We start from the raw sequence: 23,152 nt of genomic DNA, 5'->3' as shown, positions 1-23,152 counted from the left end.
TGAAGCTGCTTTGAAGCCAGCCTGGCATTTCACTAGCTCCCAGATCCAAGCGATAGAGGCAGCTGCAAAGCACAGTCCAGGCTCCTGCCAGAGGCGGACTGAGATTTAATGGGGCTCTGGACACAAAGAACATTTGGGCCTTCTCATCCCTTGGGGGCCCAGGGCAACAGACCCTGAGGGGCCGCCCCCCCCACACTTTTAAAAGTGGGAGGGCCACAGTCGCTCACTTTTAAACATGGGCAAAGTAGCTCCAGGCAGCTGCAGAGCAGTGGGGGCCATAGTTTGGGGGAGGCCAGACGCCTGGCCCCCACAAACTGCAAAGTCAGGCCAGAGGTGACAGGAAGAGCCAGGTGTGGTTGCTGCCTGGGGCACAAGGCAAACAGCAGTGGGGCAGCCTGGCAGGGGGAGCCGGGCACAGGCATCTCATCATGTGATGGCCGATGAGATCAGGCTTGTCACAGCTGTCTTACCGCCAAGGCCTTAACGCAGCCACCTTATCCCCTCAGCCTTACCATCGCCGCCTTACTGCCACTGCCTTACCACCACAGACTTACCGCCATCACCTTATCCCCTCAGCCTTACCATCGCCGCCTTACTGCCACTGCCTTACCACCACAGACTTACCGCCATCACCTTACCCCCTCAGCCTTACCATCGCCGCCTTACTGCCACTGCCTTACCACCACAGACTTACCGCCATCACCTTATCCCCTCAGCCTTACCATCGCCGCCTTACTGCCACTGCCTTACCACCACAGACTTACCGCCATCACCTTACCCCCTCAGCCTTACCATCGCCGCCTTACTGCCACTGCCTTACCACCACAGACTTACCGCCATCACCTTACCCCCTCAACCTTACCATCGCCGCCTTACTGCCACTGCCTTACCACCACAGACTTACTGCCATCACCTTATCCCCTCAGCCTTACCATCGCCGCCTTACTGCCACTGCCTTACCACCACAGACTTACCGCCATCACCTTATCCCCTCAGCCTTACCATCGCCGCCTTACTGCCACTGCCTTACCACCACAGACTTACCGCCATCACCTTACCCCCTCAGCCTTACCATCGCCGCCTTACTGCCACTGCCTTACCACCACAGACTTACCGCCATCACCTTACCCCCTCAGCCTTACCATCGCCGCCTTACTGCCACTGCCTTACCACCACAGACTTACCGCCATCACCTTATCCCCTCAGCCTTACCATCGCCGCCTTACTGCCACTGCCTTACCACCACAGACTTACCGCCATCACCTTACCCCCTCAGCCTTACCATCGCCGCCTTACTGCCACTGCCTTACCACCACAGACTTACCGCCATCACCTTACCCCCTCAACCTTACCATCGCCGCCTTACTGCCACTGCCTTACCACCACAGACTTACCGCCATCACCTTACCCCCTCAGCCTTACCATCGCCGCCTTACTGCCACTGCCTTACCACCACAGACTTACCGCCATCACCTTATCCCCTCAGCCTTACCATCGCCGCCTTACTGCCACTGCCTTACCACCACAGACTTACCGCCATCACCTTACCCCCTCAGCCTTACCATCGCCGCCTTACTGCCACTGCCTTACCACCACAGACTTACCGCCATCACCTTACCCCCTCAGCCTTACCATCGCCGCCTTACTGCCACTGCCTTACCACCACAGACTTACCGCCATCACCTTACCCCCTCAACCTTACCATCGCCGCCTTACTGCCACTGCCTTACCATCACAGACTTACCGCCATCACCTTACCCCCTCAGCCTTACCATCGCCGCCTTACTGCCACTGCCTTACCACCACAGACTTACCGCCATCACCTTATCCCCTCAGCCTTACCATCGCCGCCTTACTGCCACTGCCTTACCACCACAGACTTACCGCCATCACCTTACCCCCTCAGCCTTACCATCGCCGCCTTACTGCCACTGCCTTACCACCACAGACTTACCGCCATCACCTTACCCCCTCAGCCTTACCATCGCCGCCTTACTGCCACTGCCTTACCACCACAGACTTACCGCCATCACCTTATCCCCTCAGCCTTACCATCGCCGCCTTACTGCCACTGCCTTACCACCACAGACTTACCGCCATCACCTTACCCCCTCAGCCTTACCATCGCCGCCTTACTGCCACTGCCTTACCACCACAGACTTACCGCCATCACCTTACCCCCTCAGCCTTACCATCGCCGCCTTACTGCCACTGCCTTACCACCACAGACTTACCGCCATCACCTTACCCCCTCAGCCTTACCATCGCCGCCTTACTGCCACTGCCTTACCACCACAGACTTACCGCCATCACCTTACCCCCTCAACCTTACCATCGCCGCCTTACTGCCACTGCCTTACCACCACAGACTTACCGCCATCACCTTACCCCCTCAACCTTACCATCGCCGCCTTACTGCCACTGCCTTACCACCACAGACTTACCGCCATCACCTTACCCCCTCAGCCTTACCATAGCCGCCTTACTGCCACTGCCTTACCACCACAGACTTACCGCCATCACCTTACCCCCTCAGCCTTACCATCGCCGCCTTACTGCCACTGCCTTACCACCACAGACTTACCGCCATCACCTTACCCCCTCAACCTTACCATCGCCGCCTTACTGCCACTGCCTTACCACCACAGACTTACCGCCATCACCTTATCCCCTCAGCCTTACCATCGCCGCCTTACTGCCACTGCCTTACCACCACAGACTTACCGCCATCACCTTATCCCCTCAGCCTTACCATCGCCGCCTTACTGCCACTGCCTGACCACCGCCGCCTTACCGCCACAGCCTGACCGCCGCCGCCTTACCGCCACAGTCTGACCGCCGCCACCTTACCGCCACAGCCTTACGGCCATAGCCTTGCCATCTCTGCCTTACTGTCGCTGCCTTACCGCAGCTTTACTGCACCTTTACCACTGCAGCCTTACTGTCACAGCCTTACCACCACCGCCATTCCGCCACCTTGGAGCATCCTTACCACCAGTGCCTTACCTCTGCCACCTTGTCACTGCCGCCTTACCGCCACCATCTGACCACCGCAGCCTTCCTGCCACAGTTACCCAGGATTGCGCTGCTGGGTTACGGACTCCCTGGGCTCTTGGCTGAACCTGCATCTCAAAGCATGTCACAGGCATCCCTTGCAGTAGGGGCCTTACTCCGCCCAGGAGCCAGGGGAACACTAGCATCTCTGTTGCACTGTGGGAAACTGAGGCACTGACCCAGGAAGTACAAAGCTGCAGTGGGAAACGAAAGACCCAGAAGTGCCGTTTAGCTATGTGGCCAGTGTACAGAAGACGGGCCTGTGGCAGCCTCACTGTGGCCAGGGTCTCTCGGAGGGTTAGTGGCCAAGGGGATTCCTCCACTTGTGGATGCAGCTACCAGAAGTGTGGCGGGGACGGGCTTAGGGGAGCCAGGAGCAGTGGAAAGACTCAGCGGGGTGGTACCAGGCCCATGCAGAGGGCTGATGGGACACTGAGCAGGGGCCGCGGTGCCTCTCAGTCCTAGAACAGGCTGAAGTGAAACCTGGGGTCCAAATGCCCAGGACCTTCGGATCCAGATCCCAGCTTTGGTCCCCTGCAGGACTTGGCCTCCACCTGCTGCTTCTTCAGAATCGCGCAGCTCAGGGGCCAGGGCCTGCGAGGTGCTGAGCGCCCTCCGCTCCCACTGGCCAGTCAGGCTCCAGCATCCATCTTCCATCCCACCTAGTTTCTGCCAGACCCCTGGGGTCAGCAGAGCCTCAGGCAAGGTCTTGAATGGAGAGCTGTGTGTGGGTCTCCGCTGGGGGGTAGCCAGCCTGCCCTGCCTGCATGGCGGGGGGGGGGGAAGAGCGTGGCAGCGGGATCTCAGGGAGCTCCTAGGGGGTGAGGAAGGAGCTCTGCCTACTGGGCTGTTTGAACCCCTGGCTGGGGTGTTAACCCCTGGCTTATGTGTTAATCTTTCCCCTGTTACCAGGATACTTGAGCCCCGCCCCATCTGTAGTGCACTGATGCTCTCATGGGGCGGGGCAGAGCTGTTATCCCCATGTACAAGTGGGAAACCGAGGCACGGAGAGACAAGCTCAGGGACTGATCCCTAGCCTCCTAAGGTCCGGGTTAAGCCTCGAACAACTGGACCATTCCCAGACCTAGAGGAAGGTACCCATGGCAATGCCCAAGGGCATGCTGGGAGTTGTAGTTCCTGCCGGCTGCACTTGCACATGAAGGTCCAGGGCCCAGCCTGGCTGAGAGTCTCCACAGCCCTTGGGAGAGCAGGCGCTACCCCCGCCCCTCACGTCCACACTCCGGTCCTGGCAGGCCGCACGTCCAGTTCTGCCCCCAGCTGCGCCAGATCCTGCCTCTGGGCTCTGTGTGTGGTGCGGGGGGACAGGCGCGCAGCACGGTGCTGCATGCACGATGTGGGGGAGGGAAACAGCCTCGAAATCTAATCCAGGATGCTCTGGAAACCGATAGTGCTGAGCTCAGCGTCTGCCAGCCTGCCGAGGAGTCTGATTATTTTTAGATAAGATGGAGCAGGGACAGGGAGTGCGGGATGCAGGCGGCCCGGCGAGCCTGTGGCTGACAAGGTGGCGAGGGGAGGGGAGACTGCAGCAGGAGCCTCCTTTGCATCGTTGCTCTTGAAAACGCAGCCTATGCTGCACCCGCTCCTCCACTCCAACTCTGTAACTGCCTGCCCTCGGGGAGGGGCTGGCGCGCCGTGGAAATTAGGGGAATTACTCAACATTTACCTTGGTGTCCCAGAAGCCAGAATCTGGCCCTGGCTCCATCCACATGGCCCCGCTCAGGCCAAATCCTGCAACCCTCCCACCGGCAAAACTCCCACGGAGCTAGACGCTCCAGCGCAGGGGTGGGGGTCTTGAGGAGATCTGCTGCCCAGCCCTGCAGAGAGGCTGCTCTGCCATTTGGGACAGGAAAAGGAGGAGAGGTCTCTGCCTCCGCTGCCGTGCTGCCAACTTTCCAAGCACTATTGCCCCGCCCCTTCTCTGAGGCCCCACCCCCTTCTCACCCCACCCCCACTCCTTCCAACGCCCACCCTCCCACACTCACCCTTGCTCACTTACTCCTTTTAACCAAGCCGGGCAGGGGTTTCAGGCATAGGGTCTGAGGGGAGGGGGTTGAGGTGCAGGAGGTGAGAGCTCCAGCTGGGGGTGCAGGCTCTGGGGTGGCCCTAGGGAGGAGCGGTGCAGGAGAGGTTTGGGGACGTGCGCTCCAGTGGCGCGTGCCTGCAGCCCCTAAGCACAGCACTGATGGCCGAGGAGGCTCCTCATGCTGCTCCCATTTCTGGCGCTATCCCTGCAGCTCCCATTGGCCGTGGTTCCCAGCCAATGAGAACCGTGGCGCTGGCCCTTGGGGAGGGGCAGCACAGAGCCCGGGTGGCCATGCCTCTTCTTCGGAGGGCAATGCCGGCTGCTTGAGGGAGCTGTACGAAGCCAGGGGAGGCTCCGCTGCGCCACCAACCAGGCTTTTAACAGCCCGCTCAGTGGGGCTGACTGGAGCCACCAAGGTCCCCTTTGGAGGGGCTTTCCAGTCAACGCCGGACGCCTGGCAGGCCTAGCCCCCACAGGAGCCTCCGGAGGAATTTGCAGGAGCACGTTGGATTAGCCTGGCATTACCAGGGTTGCCAGGTGTCCGGTTTTCGCCCAGACTCTGTTATTCGGATCCCCCGTTCGGTACAAAAAACAGAAAATACCGGACACGTGAAAGCCCAGCGGGGACAATTTTCCGCTGCCGTGTCTGGTGGGGGCGGGGGAGTGAGGCGTGTAGGGTCAGGTAAAGGCGTGGCACCTTTTTTTGTTTGTTTGTTTGCTTAACAGCTTTGGCCTCCCCCCCTTTTTTTTCTCAACAGAATTTTTTCCTGGTTTTTTTTTTTTGGGTGGGGGCAGGGGGTTGGTATTTTTGGTGAAACCACCTGGCAACCCTAGGCATTACTGCAGAGTTGTTGATGAGACGTGGCTCAGTCCCTTGGCGTTAGGTTTCCAATCCAAGGGCTCCTGGTCCGCAGCGGCCACATGGCCTGTAGGACAATGTGCAGTGCTGGTACAGCCCACACACCCACACTCACAGAGGAAGCAGTTGCATCGTGTGAGGAAGCTACAGCAGGTTAGATCACAGTAGCAGCAGGGCTGGGTTTCCTGTTGCTAATGCAGCACAAAGGCTATCCAGGCATCACTAGAAGGGCAGCAGCGGAGCACGGTGCAGGAGCAGCCAGGACATGGGCACGCAGGCTGCAAGAGGCTGATGGCTGGGACAATGGGGAAGGCAAAATAAAAACACCTGCGGCTAGGCCATGTGACAGCGAAACTCACATCCTGCCTCATGAGCAGGGGAGACATGATGAGGGTTCAAACAGCGACATGCACTGGCTGTAAGAGATGCAGGGACTTGCACAGGGGAAGAGGAGCTAAGAACACGGGTGCTGCTCTTTTTGGAAGTCTGGTGCAAAAATGTTGGGTGTGTGCACTGAGCATTGGGACAGGTGTATGTGGTGCATGCAGTACTGGGTGTACTCTGGGCATTGGGACAGGTGTATGTGGTGCGTGCAGTACTGGGTGTGTGCAGTGAGCATTGGGACAGGTGTATGTGGTGCATGCAGTACTGGGTGTACTCTGGGCATTGGGACAGGTGTATGTGGTGCGTGCAGTACTGGGTGTGTGCAGTGAGCATTGGGACAGGTGTATGTGGTGCATGCAGTACTGGGTGTACTCTGGGCATTGGGACAGGTGTATGTGGTGCGTGCAGTACTGGGTGTGTGCAGTGAGCATTGGGACAGGTGTATGTGGTGCATGCAGTACTGGGTGTACTCTGGGCATTGGGACAGGTGTATGTGGTGCGTGCAGTACTGGGTGTGTGCAGTGAGCATTGGGACAGGTGTATGTGGTGCATGCAGTACTGGGTGTGCTCTGGGCATTGGGACAGGTGTATGTGGTGCGTGCAGTGCTGGGTGTGCTCTGGGCATTGGGACAGGTGTATGTGGTGCGTGCAGTGCTGGGTGTGCTCTGGGCATTGGGACAGGTGTATGTGGTGCATGCAGTACTGGGTGTACTCTGGGCATTGGGACAGGTGTATGTGGTGTGTGCGGTACTGGGTGTGCACTGGGCATTGGGACAGGTGTATGTGGTGTGTGCAGTACTGGGTGTGTTCTGGGCATTGGGACAGGTGTATGTGGTGCATGCAGTACTGGGTGTGCTCTGGGCATTGGGACAGGTGTATGTGGTGCATGCAGTACTGGGTGTACTCTGGGCATTGGGACAGGTGTATGTGGTGCATGCAGTACTGGGTGTGTGCAGTGAGCATTGGGACAGGTGTATGTGGTGCGTGCAGTGCTGGGTGTGCTCTGGGCATTGGGACAGGTATATGTGGTGCGTGCAGTGCTGGGTGTGTGCAGTGAGCATTGGGACAGGTGTATGTGGTGTGTGCAGTACTGGGTGTGCACTGGGCATTGGGACAGGTATATGTGGTGCGTGCAGTGCTGGGTGTGCTCTGGGCATTGGGACAGGTGTATGTGGTGCATGCAGTACTGGGTGTGTGCAGTGAGCATTGGGACAGGTGTATGTGGTGTGTGCAGTACTGGGTGTGCACTGGGCATTGGGACAGGTATATGTGGTGCGTGCAGTGCTGGGTGTGTGCAGTGAGCATTGGGTGTGCTCTGGGCATTGGGACAGGTGTATGTGGTGTGTGCGATACTGGGTGTGCTCTGGGCATTGGGACAGGTGTATGTGGTGCATGCAGTACTGGGTGTGTGCAGTGAGCATTGGGACAGGTGTATGTGGTGCATGCAGTACTGGGTGTACTCTGGGCATTGGGACAGGTGTATGTGGTGCATGCAGTACTGGGTGTGCTCTGGGCATTGGGACAGGTGTATGTGGTGCGTGCAGTATTGGGTGTGTGCAGTGAGCATTGGGACAGGTGTATGTGGTGCATGCAGTACTGGGTGTACTCTGGGCATTGGGACAGGTGTATGTGGTGCATGCAGTACTGGGTGTGCTCTGGGCATTGGGACAGGTGTATGTGGTGCGTGCAGTGCTGGGTGTGCTCTGGGCATTGGGACAGGTGTATGTGGTGCATGCAGTACTGGGTGTGTGCAGTGAGCATTGGGACAGGTGTATGTGGTGTGTGCGGTACTGGGTGTGCACTGGGCATTGGGACAGGTATATGTGGTGCGTGCAGTACTGGGTGTACTCTGGGCATTGGGACAGGTGTATGTGGTGTGTGCGGTACTGGGTGTGTGCAGTGAGCATTGGGTGTGCTCTGGGCATTGGGACAGGTGTATGTGGTGTGTGCGATACTGGGTGTGCTCTGGGCATTGGGACAGGTGTATGTGGTGCGTGCAGTGCTGGGTGTGTGCAGTGAGCATTGGGTGTGCTCTGGGCATTGGGACAGGTGTATGTGGTGTGTGCGATACTGGGTGTGCTCTGGGCATTGGGACAGGTGTATGTGGTGCATGCAGTACTGGGTGTGCTCTGGGCATTGGGACAGGTGTATGTGGTGCGTGCAGTACTGGGTGTACTCTGGGCATTGGGACAGGTGTATGTGGTGCATGCAGTACTGGGTGTGCTCTGGGCATTGGGACAGGTGTATGTGGTGCGTGCAGTACTGGGTGTGCTCTGGGCATTGGGACAGGTGTATGTGGTGCATGCAGTACTGAGTGTGTGCAGTGAGCATTGGGACAGGTGTATGTGGTGTGTGCGGTACTGGGTGTGCTCTGGGCATTGGGACAGGTGTATGTGGTGCGTGCAGTGCTGGGTGTGTGCAGTGAGCATTGGGTGTGCTCTGGGCATTGGGACAGGTGTATGTGGTGCGTGCAGTGCTGGGTGTGTGCAGTGAGCATTGGGTGTGCTCTGGGCATTGGGACAGGTGTATGTGGTGTGTGCGATACTGGGTGTGCACTGGGCATTGGGACAGGTGTATGTGGTGTGTGCGATACTGGGTGTGCACTGGGCATTGGGACAGGTGTATGTGTTGTGTGCAGTGCTGGGTGAGTGGGCTGGCAGGAGCACTGTGTATTTGCATTGAATCCATGCAATGGCTCTCCTGCGAGGTCTGAGGGACGGGGCAATGGGCTGTGTGTAAGGGATGGGCAGAGCACCGCCTAGATGCCCTGGCTCTGTGTGAGGAAATGGGCAGGGGGCGTGTGGGAAGGGTGTGCTATTGTGTCTAGTGCTGAGCACACATGGAGGTGCCAATGCAGGGCACATGCGATGGGTGTCTGCCCTGGGAGTACGTGACAGGTATATGCCAGGGGTGTGTGTGCTGGCTGTACCGTCGGCCCACACACTAGCATAGTGATGGTTGTAACGCTCGGGCAGTGTGGGGAACACGTGCTGGGTGTAGCACTGGGTTGCATTTCACAGGGGAGATGGGGAGGGAGAGAACCAGGGAATAAGTCGTGAAAAGGTCTAGGGCTCACAGGGCCCCAGGAAGGAGTCAGGGGATCTCAGGGTCCCTAGGAAAGGAACTGGGGGTCACAGGGCCCCTTAGAGAGAATCTGGGGGGTCACAGGACCTCTCCGAAGGGGTTGGGGGGGCTCAGGGCCCCTCGGAAGCAGTCTGGGGGTCACAGGACCCCTCGGAAGGGCTCTAGGGGGGTCACAGGGCCCCTCTGGAGCAGTCTGGGGGTCACAGGACCTCTCCGAAGGGGTTGGGGGGGCTCAGGGCCCCTCGGAAGCAGTCTGGGGGTCACAGGACCCCTCAGAAGGGTGTTCCCTTTCCAGGGCCTGGCCCCCTGGAAGAAGTTCATTGTCACACCCTTAACAGTTAACAAGGCCTGTCTTGTGAGCTGCCCCTCGTGGGCTGGGTTGCGGATCCAGCACACGCCTGGTGCTCTCCCGTTCCGGCGTTGGGCTCTGAGCAAGGCCCTGGCTACTGACACTCTGGTTCTGGGCTGGCTCCAGCAGAGAGCTGCACAGAGGCCTTGCCAAGGCAGCAGGATGGAGAGACGGGCAAGTGCTCGCAGTGGGCAAAGGGCGGATGGCTGGGAGCCCCGAGTTCGAGCAGGGAGGGGGGTGTTCGGTGAAGCCAAGGCCCTGACTTAGCAGGCACAGGGTCAAGTATGGGGCTGCTGGGCTGGTAGGGGCACGCCCAGCCTTTCTGCCAGTGCGGGCTGGGCGGTGCTTTGTGCCATTGCACGGGCCGGGCGGTGCTTTGTGCCAGTGCACGGGCCGGGCGGTGCTTTGTGCCAGTGCACGGGCTGGGCGGTGCTTTGTGCCAGTGCACGGGCTGGGCGGCGCTTTGTGCCAGTGCACGGGCCGGGCGCTGCTTTGTGCCATTGCACGGGCCGGGCGGTGCTTTGTGCCAGTGCACGGGCCGGGCAGTGCTTTGTGCCATTGCACGGGCCGGGCGGTGCTTTGTGCCAGTGCACGGGCCGGGCGGTGCTTTGTGCCATTGCACGGGCCGGGCGGTGCTTTGTGCCATTGCACGGGCCGGGCGGTGCTTTGTGCCAGTGCACGGGCCGGGCGGTGCTTTGTGCCAGTGCACGGGCCGGGTGGTGCTTTGTGCCAGTGCACGGGCCGGGTGGTGCTTTGTGCCATTGCACGGGCCGGGCGATGCTTTGTGCCATTGCACGGGCCGGGCGGTGCTTTGTGCCATTGCACGGGCCGGGCGGTGCTTTGTGCCAGTGCACGGGCTGGGCGGTGCTTTGTGCCATTGCACGGGCCGGGCGGTGCTTTGTGCCATTGCACGGGCCGGGCGGTGCTTTGTGCCAGTGCGGGTCAGGCGGTGCTTTGTGCCATTGCACGGGCCGGGCGGTGCTTTGTGCCATTGCACGGGCCGGGCGGTGCTTTGTGCCAGTGCGGGTCAGGCGGTGCTTTGTGCCATTGCACGGGCCGGGCGGTGCTTTGTGCCATTGCACGGGCCGGGCGGTGCTTTGTGCCAGTGCACGTGCCGGGCGGTGCTTTGTGCCAGTGCACGGGCCGGGCGGTGCTTTGTGCCAGTGCACGGGCCGGGCGGTGCTTTGTGCCAGTGCACGGGCCGGGCGGTGCTTTGTGCCATTGCACGGGCCGGGCGGTGCTTTGTGCCATTGCACGGGCCGGGCGGTGCTTTGTGCCAGTGCGGGTCAGGCGGTGCTTTGTGCCATTGCACGGGCCGGGCGGTGCTTTGTGCCATTACACGGGCCGGGCGGTGCTTTGTGCCATTGCACGGGCCAGGCGGTGCTTTGTGCCAGTGCACGGGCCGGGTGGTGCTTTGTGCCATTGCACGGGCCGGGTGGTGCTTTGTGCCAGTGCACGGGCTGGGCGGTGCTTTGTGCCATTACACGGGCTGGGCGGTGCTTTGTGCCATTGCACGGGCCGGGCGGTGCTTTGTGCCAGTGCACGGGCCGGGTGGTGCTTTGTGCCATTGCACGGGCCGGGTGGTGCTTTGTGCCAGTGCACGGGCCGGGTGGTGCTTTGTGCCAGTGCACGGGCCGGGTGGTGCTTTGTGCCAGTGCACGGGCCGGGTGGTGCTTTGTGCCATTGCACGGGCCGGGCGGTGCTTTGTGCCAGTGCACGGGCCGGGCGGTGCTTTGTGCCATTGCACGGGCCGGGCGGTGCTTTGTGCCAGTGCGGGCCGGGCGGTGCTTTGTGCCAGTGCACGGGCTGGGTGGTGCTTTGTGCCAGTGCACGGGCCGGGTGGTGCTTTGTGCCAGTGCGGGCCGGGCGGCGCTTTGTGCCATTGCACGGGCCGGGCGGCGCTTTGTGCCAGTGCACGGGCCGGGCGGTGCTTTGTGCCAGTGCACGGGCCGGGCGGTGCTTTGTGCCAGTGCACGGGCCGGGCGGTGCTTTGTGCCAGTGCACGGGCCGGGCGGTGCTTTGTGCCATTGCACGGGCCGGGCGGTGCTTTGTGCCAGTGCACGGGCCGGGCGGTGCTTTGTGCCAGTGCACGGGCTGGGTGGTGCTTTGTGCCAGTGTGGGCCGGGCGGTGCTTTGTGCCAGTGCGGGTCGGGCGGTGCTTTGTGCCAGTGCGGGCCGGGCGGTGCTTTGTGCCAGTGCACGGGCCGGGTGGTGCTTTGTGCCATTGCACGGGCCGGGCGGTGCTTTGTGCCAGTGCACGGGCCGGGCGGTGCTTTGTGCCAGTGCGGGTCGGGCGGTGCTTTGTGCCAGTGCGGGTCGGGCGGTGCTTTGTGCCAGTGCACGGGCCGGGTGGTGCTTTGTGCCAGTGCACGGGCCGGGCGGTGCTTTGTGCCAGTGCGGGTCGGGCGGTGCTTTGTGCCAGTGCGGGTCGGGCGGTGCTTTGTGCCAGTGCACGGGCCGGGTGGTGCTTTGTGCCAGTGCACGGGCCGGGCGGTGCTTTGTGCCAGTGCACGGGCCGGGCGGTGCTTTGTGCCAGTGCACGGGCCGGGTGGTGCTTTGTGCCAGTGCACGGGCCGGGCGGTGCTTTGTGCCAGTGCACGGGCCGGGCGGTGCTTTGTGCCAGTGCGGGCCGGTCGGTGATTTGCTTGCAGCTGCAGCGGAGGAATTCAGGGCTGTTTCTTGGCGCCATCACTTCTGAGGTCAGGAGCTTCCTCCATTACTGGCGGCGGGCGGGCAGCGGTGAGGGCAGGAGGCTCCATGGGGCACGGCAGCCCATTAATCATTGCACGGGGACAGCAGAGTGGTTAGTGAGCGCAGAGCGCAGGGGCCATCAGAGCACAAATGATATTGCATAAACCAGCCATTAGTGTTTGTCTGTTGCCAGGGGAACCGGGGGCCTGCCCGGTCATGGTCACTAAGAGGGGAGGGGGCAGAGCGTCTTTCTTTCTTTCCCCGGCCTCTCCAGTTCTCCCCCCCCTCCCCGTAATTCGATTTGAGCGCAATGTTCCTCTTGCCCGGCCTGACGTCCCTGTGCACTGTTACGTTTGCCATGTCCGCCCCCAAGACCACCGGCAATCAAAATAGGCCCGGGAAATGGGTTGAGAATGGCCCTCCCCGTGACTTCACCCCTGTGTGCCCCCCAAGCCCCGCCTCCTGCGTCATGTCCGGCACGCGGCGCTGGCGGCGGGTCGGGCTCTGCGTGCCGCATACAGCGCAGACACGGAGCCGCTCAGAGTGAGGGGCACAGCATGCGGACACCACGGCCCACCGGACGATGGCCCATTGGGAAATTCCCGGTATCCCGCTGGGCCAGCCCGCCCCGTCCCGTTCCCCGCCCCCCGGAAGTGGCCGCATTTCAGTGCTGTGTGAGTGAGCCGTGTGCGTGTTTGGTGTCCAGAACGCAGTGACTGCTGTGGTGCATCCCAGCGAGGGCTGCTTTCTGTGGCTGGGCATGGGAACCCTTTCCCGAATTGCCATGCCTCGGTTTCCACACCCGTGTCAGCTGATGGGAGCCATCTACCTGGGGCGTGTAAGAACTGGGGCTGGTGGGAGGCAGTAACTTCACCAGAGCCAGTGCCCACCAGTCTCCACCAGCCATTCGAAACGGCCTTCGGGGTGCACTGAGCACCGAGAGCTGGTGGAATGAATCAGGGGGCGAGGGGATGGGGGCAGTTGGGCCATTGGGGGCAGGCTCAACCCTCTGCCATCACTCCCCACTCTCCTTCCCCCCCTCCCCCGCAGCTCCTTCTGTGGCTGCCTGTCCAGGCCAGGAGTTGGGGTGACCCTGTGGGGCAGCCTCAGGCTGCGAGCAAGGCAGATGTACAGCCTCTGTGGGGCCAGCTGCCTCAGCACAGCACCCCCCTTCCACATGGGCAGGCCTGCCTTGGCACAGACATTGCACCTAGCAGCCTGCCATCCTGAGCACCGTGGGGGCAGTGGCATGGCAGGGCTCTGCCAGTAGGGGGCGCTGCTCAGAGCGGTGCATGGGGTCAGGAGGGGCCTCAGGATGGGGGGATCGGGGCTGGCCAGGGGGTGCTGGCTTGCAAAGCCTCATGCCCAGCTTTTCCTTTCAGATTCGGAGCAAAGCAGTAGCCCGAGGACAGGGATTGGCTCGGACCAGGAGGACAGCAAACCGATTACGCTGGGTAAGAGGAGGGTCCCAGAATCCTTGTCCCCACTCCCCTGCCAGCTTGCATGAGGGCAGATCTCGCACGCAGCCCCATGTACAGCTGGCTCTTGGATCCCCCATGGCTCAGAGGAAGCTGTCCCGTTCTGATCACACCCACCCGATTCTCCCGCCACAAACCCAGGGGCCAGGCCACTCTCTGGCTACAAGACTGAGCGTGTGGGGTCCTCTCAGCCTGGTGCCTCCTGGTGGAAAATCTCTGCACAGAGAGGCCTGAGAATGGGGTGGGGGAGGTGGGCTCCTACAGCCGCGGCTCCTGCCCTCAAGTCCTCTCCGCTTTTCTTTAAAAATCCCAAAGGAAGGTTCCTCCTGACTGTGGGGAAAGCTGAAGGGGATGGAAAAGACCCTCCTGGGTGGGTTAGTTAGTTAGTTAGTTGACACATTTCAGGATCCGAAGGGGCCTACCCCATCATTCTGGGACCTTTTGGGGCGGCAGGTTTCTGCTCAGAAGGCCCGGGGGAAGGATAGCAGAGGGACTGTGGGGTGGCAGGGAGGGGCAGCGTCAGAGCTGTTGGGGGAGCTCTGGACGGGAGCAGCAAGGAGTGATGGGAGCTTAGGGGCACTGCAGAGTTGGGGGGCGGGACCAGAAGAGTGCAGGGTCTGCCTCCCAGGGGTGTGGGACACTGGCAGAGCAGGGCAGAGAAAGCTTGCTCAGCACTTGTGCACGCTGTGCCAGGATCTCTGGTCACATTACCCCCCAGGGCCCTGCAACCCGTGTGGGCCTGGAGAGTTGTGGGGGGCACAGAGAGGGTCACATGGCTGCCCCAGGCCCTTCGCCCCAGCGCGCCTCAGCAAAGGAACAAACCTCATTCCCACAGCAGGGGGCGCCAGGGAGCACAGGGCCAATTCAGTACCAAGGGGGGTTCTCGCTCCCGCAGCAGGGGGCGCCAGGGAGCACGGGGCCAATTCAGTACCAAGGGGGGTTCTCACTCCTGCAGCAGGGGGCGCCAGGGAGCACGGGGCCAATTCAGTACCAAGGGGGGTTCTCGCTCCCACAGCAGGGGGCGCCAGGGAGCACGGGGCCAATTCAGTACCAAGGGGGGTTCTCACTCCCGCAGCAGGGGGCGCCAGGGAGCACGGGGCCAATTCAGTACCAAGGGGGGTTCTCGCTCCCACAGCAGGGGGCGCCAGGGAGCACGGGGCCAATTCAGTACCAAGGGGGGTTCTCGCTCCTGCAGCAGGGGGCGCCAGGGAGCACGGGGCCAATTCAGTACCAAGGGGGGTTCTCGCTCCCACAGCAGGGGGCGCCAGGGAGCACGGGGCCAATTCAGTACCAAGGGGGGTTCTCGCTCCTGCAGCAGGGGGCAACAGAGAGCACGGGGCCAATTCAGTACCAAGGGGGGGGGGCTCACTTCCACAGCAGGGGGCGCCAGGGAGCACGGGGCCAATTCAGTACCAAGGGGGGTTCTCGGTACCACAGCAGGGGGCGCCAGGGAGCACGGGGCCAATTCAGTACCAAGGGGGGTTCTCGGTACCACAGCAGGGGGCGCCAGGGAGCACGGGGCCAATTCAGTACCAAGGGGGGTTCTCGCTCCCACAGCAGGGGGCGCCAGGGAGCACGGGGCCAATTCAGTACCAAGGGGGGTTCTCGCTCCTGCAGCAGGGGGCGCCAGGGAGCACGGGGCTAATTCACTACCAAGGGGGGTTCTCACTCCCACAGCAGGGGGCGCCAGGGAGCACGGGGCCAATTCAGTACCAAGGGGGGTTCTCGCTCCCACAGCAGGGGGCGCCAGGGAGCACGGGGCCAATTCAGTACCAAGGGGGGTTCTCGCTCCCACAGCAGGGGGCGCCAGGGAGCACGGGGCCAATTCAGTACCAAGGGGGGTTCTCGCTCCCACAGCAGGGGGCGCCAGGGAGCACGGGGCCAATTCAGTACCAAGGGGGGTTCTCGCTCCCACAGCAGGGGGCGCCAGGGAGCACGGGGCCAATTCAGTACCAAGGGGGGTTCTCGCTCCTGCAGCAGGGGGCGCCAGGGAGCACGGGGCCAATTCAGTACCAAGGGGGGTTCTCGCTCCTGCAGCAGGGGGCAACAGAGAGCACGGGGCCAATTCAGTACCAAGGGGTGGGGGCTCACTCCCACAGCAGGGGGCGCCAGGGAGCACGGGGCCAATTCAGTACCAAGGGGGGTTCTCGCTCCTGCAGCAGGGGGCGCCAGGGAGCATGGGGCCAATTCAGTACTAAGGGGGGTTCTCGCTCCCGCAGCAGGGGGCGCCAGGGAGCACGGGGCTAATTCAGTACCAAGGGGGGTTCTCGCTCCCGCAGCAGGGGCGCCGGGAGGGCGCAGTCCAATCCAGCCCTATGGAAGTGGGACGGTTTTTACTGAGTTTTGCAGCCAACAGCACAGAGGCTCCTGCTCCTTCAGGGATCAGAGTTTCGCCCGCTCTCCAGTGAGATCAGACCAGGAGCTGGCAGGTCAAAGCCCAGGTGCCCCCTATGGCTCACTGGGAGCTGTTGGGGTCTTTTCCAGGGCACATGGATCCCTCTTGCCAGCAGTCAATGAGTAAGGTGCTGAGGGCACCTGGTCCCCTCTGGTCAGCACCCCAAGGCAGTGGCTCTGTGCTTGGCTGCCAGGCTGAGGCTCTGGGCCAAAACACCCGCCTTAGGCACCTGCATTCACAGGAAGTGGGCTCTGTGTGTCCCCCAGCCCTTTGCATGAAGCGAGCTTGGTGCTCAGACGCCGCACGGTGATTAGCAAACACGGGCTGTTACCTGGGGGAGGCGGGGCTGGGCCGGTGCAGTGGGGAGCACTGGAGAGAGGGGCAGACTAGCAGAAAACCAGGAGCCGAATGGAGAGCAGCCCCCGGCCACCAGCAGGAGCGTTTCAACCCTTCGCTCTCAGAAAGCCCCGGGGAAGTGGGTTCCGCACTGCGAGGCTTGTCCATTAGGAAGGCCAAGGGAAGAGCATCCACAGCGACCCCCTGATTTCACAGACGTTCCCCATGGGCGTATTTGGCCCCAGCAGCAAATAGTATGTGGAACAGCAGCACCTGGGGCCCCCAGGAAAGAGCCGGGCCCCACTGACACCTTGAGACAGCCTGGCACCCCGAGGGTGGAAGGGCCCAGAAGCAGGTCAGCAGCAGAGCCAGGAAAAGAACCCAGGTGTCCCGAGGCCACACGGTTTTAGAGAAAGCTGCTGCCCACATCACCAACAAGGCACATTTGGCCAGCAGGCCCACACTGGCCACATCCCTGGCTGCCGCTGGCCCAGGGCATCCCCAGCAGTGCCCGGAAGAGCTGGGTTGAAAGGTGGACCGGCAAGAAGCAATTGGATTTTTCTAGATGGGAAAATGCCACAGAGAGGAAAGTGCTGAGCCAGGGCTTTCTCCTCCGCCTCTGGCTTCTGCCAGCAGCTTCTCAGCCCCTGAAGCTGAGACCCACAGTGACTCGGGCGGCGGCTGGGGCACGGCCCCAGGCTCTTGCCCCCATGCAGTGGAAGTGCTGACTCTGCAAGCCCGGGCTGCAGTAGGAGACGGCTCCTCGGTGCCGGGGGTGAGATATGCTCCAGGCAGATGCTGAATAACCTCTCTCTGGGCCATGGGCAGACCTCAGCCCCGGCTGGCCAGGAGCCAGCGCTGTTATCAGCTGGTCCGTGGAGCATGGAATGAGCTTGGCAGGCCTCAGCCCAGCTCTCCAGCACAACAGCCATCTCGGCTCCCTCAGAGAGGCCAGCGGCATGTTTGCATGGGCCTGTGGCAGCGGGCAGGGGGCAGCAGGAGCAGGCGAGCGAGATGGTGCAGCAGTAGGCTCGGGCGCCCAGCTGGCCAGTTTGCAGTTTGCCCTCATTCACTGACTTTGCTGTCTTCCTATGAGTGCCAGGCTCTCCCGCCCGCGGCTGCTTTCTACTGAGTCACCCCTGGGGCTGGGTTTGTTTTTCTGAGTCACCCCACATGTGCCAGAGGCCCTTGCGCTTGGCTCTGCCAGCCCGGGGCATGTGGGCAGGAGCTTGGCTGCCGGTTGGGGGTGGACATCTCCGGGCCTGCTGAGCCATCAGTTATTCCGGAGAAGTAGCACCCTGCATGCCCGCACTGGATCACCATGCCAGGTGCTGCCCGCCCCTGCCCAGAGAGCCCACAGTCTAGACAGACAAAAGAAGCAGTTTCAGTCTCCATTGCAGGTTGCTGAGACCTGGAGAGCTGAAGGACTTGCCCCCCGGTCACGCAGGGTCTCTGGTGGGGCTGGGGTGAGACCACTGAGTCCTGTGCTCTTCTGAGACCCTGGCCCAGCCTGGCCACAGGAGCGCATGCTGCTTAGTTGCTAAGCCGAGTGATTGGTTGCTGCTCTGGTGCGGCCACGTGCACCATTCCTGTCCTCAGAGCTGCATGCGTCGGCCTTCACACGCACACGAGCCACAGTCCCCCACCACGGCAGAGAGGGGAAAACGGGTGCAAATCTGGTCACCCTCGCTTGATCGCTTTCTTTCAAGAGACCTCAGCTCCGGCTGGCAGCGGTTCCAGTGCTGATGCAAGGCATTTGGGCTTGGTACTGCAGGATATTTTGATTACGAAACCAGAACAATACAAGATCAGCGCGGCACACGACATGCATTGTCAAGGGTCTCTGCGCGGGGACTCACTGATGTGCTTTGTGCAGGACCCTGCAGGGGTCCGGTCCTGGCCCCTCGGGATGTCACATTTTTACCAACACCCTTGAACACAGCACTAGGCCGTCGCTGGTAAGTTTGCAGATGACACAAAGATTGGCGAATAACGAAGCTGACAAGTCACCGAGAAGGAGCCGGCGTGTTTGCTGGGGAGCTGGGCCCAGCCCGCAACCTGCAAACTCACGTGTCTAGGGACGCAGCACCCAGCCCTCTGTTCCAGGAGGCCAAGAAGAAGACGGAGAAAAGTTGTTCTCTTGCCATCAGGGCAGGACAAGAGTCCGGGGGTTCGAACGACGCCAGAGCAGCGTTAGAGTAAATTTCAGCAAAGCCAGGACGATGGATCTGACAGTGACGGAGGCATGGAAGCTGCAACCTGGAGGTTCTTTTACCTCTGGTTTTGGCCCGACACGGCCGGGATCCTGCGTTGCAGGGCCCACAAGTCACGAAGATGTTTATAATGAGGGCGGGGGGGTTAAAGAAGAGTCTTGAGAATGACTAAAGGGCAGGCAAGCCTGCCTTGTAGCGCTAGGCCAGGGCTGGGCAAGATGCGGCCCAGGGGCCGGATCTGGCCCGCCTGACACTTTGATCTGGCCTGCAGGCTGCACCTGGTTGCTTTCTAGTTATATCCTGCTGCCGGTGCCACCGATTTTCCAGGAGGTGGCTCAGGATCCTATTTAAATGCCTCGTGGCTCGTGGTTGTAGCGCTAGCCCAGCAGGGGCTGGAGCCGTGAGCCTTTTGAATAGCCACAGCAACCCCAGGCGGCTGCCAGGCTAGGAGGTAGCGGCAGGGCCGGGCGCCACGAGCCCTTTGCTGTTTCTACTTCAAAGCCTCCAGCCCCAACCAACTCTGGGGGAGGCTTGTCCCCAGCCCCGCCCCTTCTGCCCCAGGCCCCGCCCCTTCCAGGTAGTGCGACTGGCCGTGACCACGTACCAAAATTCATTAAGTGCCCCCCTGCCCTGGGCTCTGCTTAGCGAAGAGAAGGCTGGGGGGAAGGGGCGGGGGAGCAGGTGTCTGACCCAGAGGGTCACGCCACCCAGCAGAGCAGGGCTCCTGAAATCCCCTGGCTGGGAGCAGAGCCAGATTAAGCGGGGGGGGGGGGGCGCCAACCTATGGGGGGCGCCCAATTGCAGCTGTAAGATGGGCAGCGTGCCGGGGGGGTGGGACCACGCAGGCTCGAGCCGGCCCTGCCGGGAGACGAAGCTGCAGGACAAACACAGGGGACAGGAAGGGGCAGTTTTCACAGGAGGTTAACGGGGCAGTTCCAGCGTCCAGCGTCTTTCGCCCCCTGCCCCCGTTCTCCCGCAGGGGCTCAGGGTCGGGCGGCAGGCCCGGCGCTCAGGCGCGAGGCCCACGATGGCCCCGACTGACGTTCCAACTCAGAGGGAGGGAAGAGCCCTGGGCCCTCCCGTGGGGCAGGGCTCCCTGGTCGCCTGGGCCCCGCCGCAGCCAGGAATAGCCGGACCCAACGTTTAAAAGCAGAAGATCTTAGCAGGGAAATGGACCCGCCTGCCTCAGGGCAGGAGCCGACCAATAGCCCTGGGGTGAGGCGGAGCCTGGGGCAGGTCCCCCTCACTGCAGGTTTTGTCCCGTCCTGGGAAGCGGCTGTTCGAGCCAGGACACCAGGCGAGATGGGCCCCTGCTCAGCCCTGGCAAGTCTCGTGCTGCCTCTGCTGTATCTGATGAAGGCAACATCCTGGCTAAGAGCTTCACGCCAGTTCCAGCCGCCCTGGGTGCTTGCGCCCCAGCCCTGTGCCCAGGGAGGGGTGCGAGCTGCTGTCCCACCCGGGGGGTGCGAAACGGAAGCAGGTCAGCGTGCCATGTGCATCGCTCACGAGAGAGCTGACACACAGGTGCACTACGTGGGAGCCAGCATGAGTCACACCGAGAGGAAATTAGATTTCACAGCCAGCGCCTGGGGAGCTGGGCAGGGGATCCCTCACGGCTCCAAGCCCCAGACAGGCGCGGGCAGCGCTCAGGGGGCAGGGATATTGCCAGGGTGGGGAGGAGCCTGGCTGGGCCATGCCTAGCACTGCTCCAATGTCCGTAGGGAGAGAGGGCCTGGATGCTCGCACTGGATAACTGAGGAACTTGGCAGGAGGGAGGGGGGAGATTGCAGCGTGAACATGTGCAGCGCGGCAGGAGACAGCCGGTCACCTGCTCCAGCCACGGCCTTGAGCCCACCAGGGCAGCTCGGGGCAGCTCAAGCAGCTTCTCTTCATGCCCGGAGAAGCAATGCCCCCCTGGCACCCCACTGAGGCTGCAGGGGGTCTCCGTGGTCCTGCCTGCCTTGGCCTCTGCGGGCAGCGACAGCAGATGTGGCCAGTAGCTGAGGTGCCAACTCTGCCCATAGCTCCATCGGTGCCCGGCCAACCCCTGGGCTGAACTGAGTCAGGGAGAGAGCAGAGCAGGCTCCCGGCCCCCTGCAAACCCAGAGCCAGCCTTGCCCCTTGGCTCTGCCAGCTTTTAACTTCAGCGCATTGATGGGCAATGAGCTCGGCAAGCCGGCTTCCCGGGACACGCGGCTCTGGCCTGGGCACGCCCGGCGGTTCAGCACAGTGACTGCCTAGCCAAGAGGAGCCTCAGCCTGCCAGCTCCCCGCCCCCCCATGCCATGGAGACCGGCCACCGGGCTGCCATCCCTCCTGTGGCCGCCACGTGCACAGCTCGGGCAGTGCAGCAGGCAGTGCCGGGCCCTGGCGGCCGTACAAGCAGCCCCAGTGGGGGGCGGGTGCCCCGAGGGTTGATTTGCAGTGGGAGGGCAGGGGGGGGGCCCACCCGGTGAGATCGTGGGGCGGGAAAGGCAGCCACTCGGGTGCCCGGAGCCGTGGCTCTTGGCTCTTCTCCAGCTCTCTCTCTCTCTCTCCCCGCGGCAGATACGACAGACTTCCAGGAGAGCTTTGTCACGTCGGGGGTGTTCAGCGTCACAGAGCTCATCCAGGTCTCCCGGAGTGAGTATCGGGCCAGGGCCAGGGTGGGTGGGGGGTGGCCAGGAAAGCCATCAGGCCCCAGAAGTTTCCTTGGGCTGACAGATGCCCCATTGTAGGACAAGGCAGAGCCGAGCCAGACACTGCCCCCAAGCCCCTGCCTGGATTTCGGCTCAGGGCCGGGTGAATGGGGCTGGGCACAGCCTGGCGGCCTCATGCCAATGGCTGTGCTCCCAAGCCCCTTGGGGCGCCAGTCCTGGCTGGCATAAGCTCAGGTGGCAAATGCAGGCCCACGGGAGCTCTGTGTGGAGGACGTGCCTCCCAGGCGGGCGGCTCTGATTGCCCCCTGACGCAGGTCTCTCTGGGTTGTGATCCACAGCGCCGGTGGTGACAGGCACGGGGCCAAATTTCTCCCTGGGTGAGTTGCAAGGTCACCTGGCCTATGACCTGAACCCTTCGAACACTGGCATGAGAAGGACGCTGCCCAGCACCTCCTCCAGCGGGTACGTACTCGCCTGAACATGGGCTCTGGGGGCTGGGGCGGACGGGCTGAGCAGGGTGGCGCAGTGTGGGGGGAGGCAGGTTCTGGGCCAGCCGGCACACCTAGTCAGGGGCACTCGGCCCTGCACACACAGACCCAGGGATACGGGCGTACAGAGACGCGTGGCGACGTCACGTACGTGGGGGTGCGGCACGCCGGGAGGCCCGGTCACACGCCCGCACCCGCACCAGGCAGCACGTGCATGGCGGTGCCTGCACGCCCATGGAATCCCACAGCCCACACAGGGCGGCAGTGCAGAGCTGCGTGGCCCGGGTCCACGGGAGAGAAATCCAGGGCAGGTGGGCAGAGCAATGTTAACCTCTCCTCCCCGGCGACGTCTAGACTGCCTGGCTCCGTTGACAGAGCCATGTCAAATAGTTTATTCGGCATAGTCAAAGAAGTGGGGATTTAAATAATCCCCGCGTCATTACAATAAAAATGGTCGCCGCGCTGTGCCGACGATCGGCTGATCCGGCACAGCGCGGCAGTCTAGGCGCGGCGCGGTCGACAAGGAAAGCCTTTGTCGACCGCTCCGGGGTACGTCTAAACTACATGCCTCCGTCGACGGAGGCATGTAGATTTGTGTATTCAAAAAAGGGAAATGAAGCCGTGATTTAAATGATCGCGGCTTCATTTAAATTTACATGGCTGCCGCGCTGAGCCGACAAACAGCTGATCAGCTGTTTGTTGGCTCAGCGCGCTAGTCTGGACGCTCCCCTGCCGACATCAAAGCCCTTTGTCGGCAGCCCCGGTAAACCTCATCCCACGAGGAATAACGGGGCTGCTGACAAAGGGCTTTGATGTCAGCAGGGGAGCATCCAGACTAGCGCGCTGAGCCGACAAACAGCTGATCAGCCGTTTGTCGGCTCAGCACGGCAGCCGTGTAAATGTAAATGAAGCCGCGATCATTTAAATCACGGCTTCATTTCCCTTTGCCGATCTGTCTAATCTACATGCCTCCGTCGACGGAGGCATGTAGTCCAGACACAGCCCAGTATGCCTCATGAAACGAGGTTTACCGGAGTCTACACTGCCGTGCTGTGCCGGATCAGCTGATCGTCGGCACAGCGCAGCGGCCATTTTTATTGTAATGACGCGGGGATTATTTAAATCCCCACTTCTTTGAC

General features: G+C 61.9%; 1 protein-coding gene across 7 annotated transcripts in view; it reads left to right on the top strand.

The window, feature by feature from the left end:
* The window catches only part of NFIC (nuclear factor I C), a 159,288-nt gene that overhangs the window by 90,443 nt on the left and 45,693 nt on the right, over positions 1-23,152 (top strand). For all 7 annotated transcript variants that reach the window (XM_075903269.2, XM_075903270.2, XM_075903267.2 and 4 more), the window contains 3 exons: positions 13,848-13,919; positions 21,434-21,508; positions 21,864-21,987. In XM_075903269.2, the coding sequence (XP_075759384.2) occupies positions 13,848-13,919; positions 21,434-21,508; positions 21,864-21,987 (271 nt within the window). The remainder of the gene's footprint in view (positions 1-13,847; positions 13,920-21,433; positions 21,509-21,863; positions 21,988-23,152) is intronic.

Source organism: Pelodiscus sinensis, chromosome 32 (assembly GCF_052426305.1).
Source record: "Pelodiscus sinensis isolate ZL-2025 chromosome 32, ASM5242630v1, whole genome shotgun sequence".
Classification (NCBI taxonomy): Eukaryota; Metazoa; Chordata; order Testudines; family Trionychidae; genus Pelodiscus; species Pelodiscus sinensis.
Note: the sequence above shows the minus strand (reverse complement) of the source record. Positions and strands in the feature narration are given on the sequence as shown.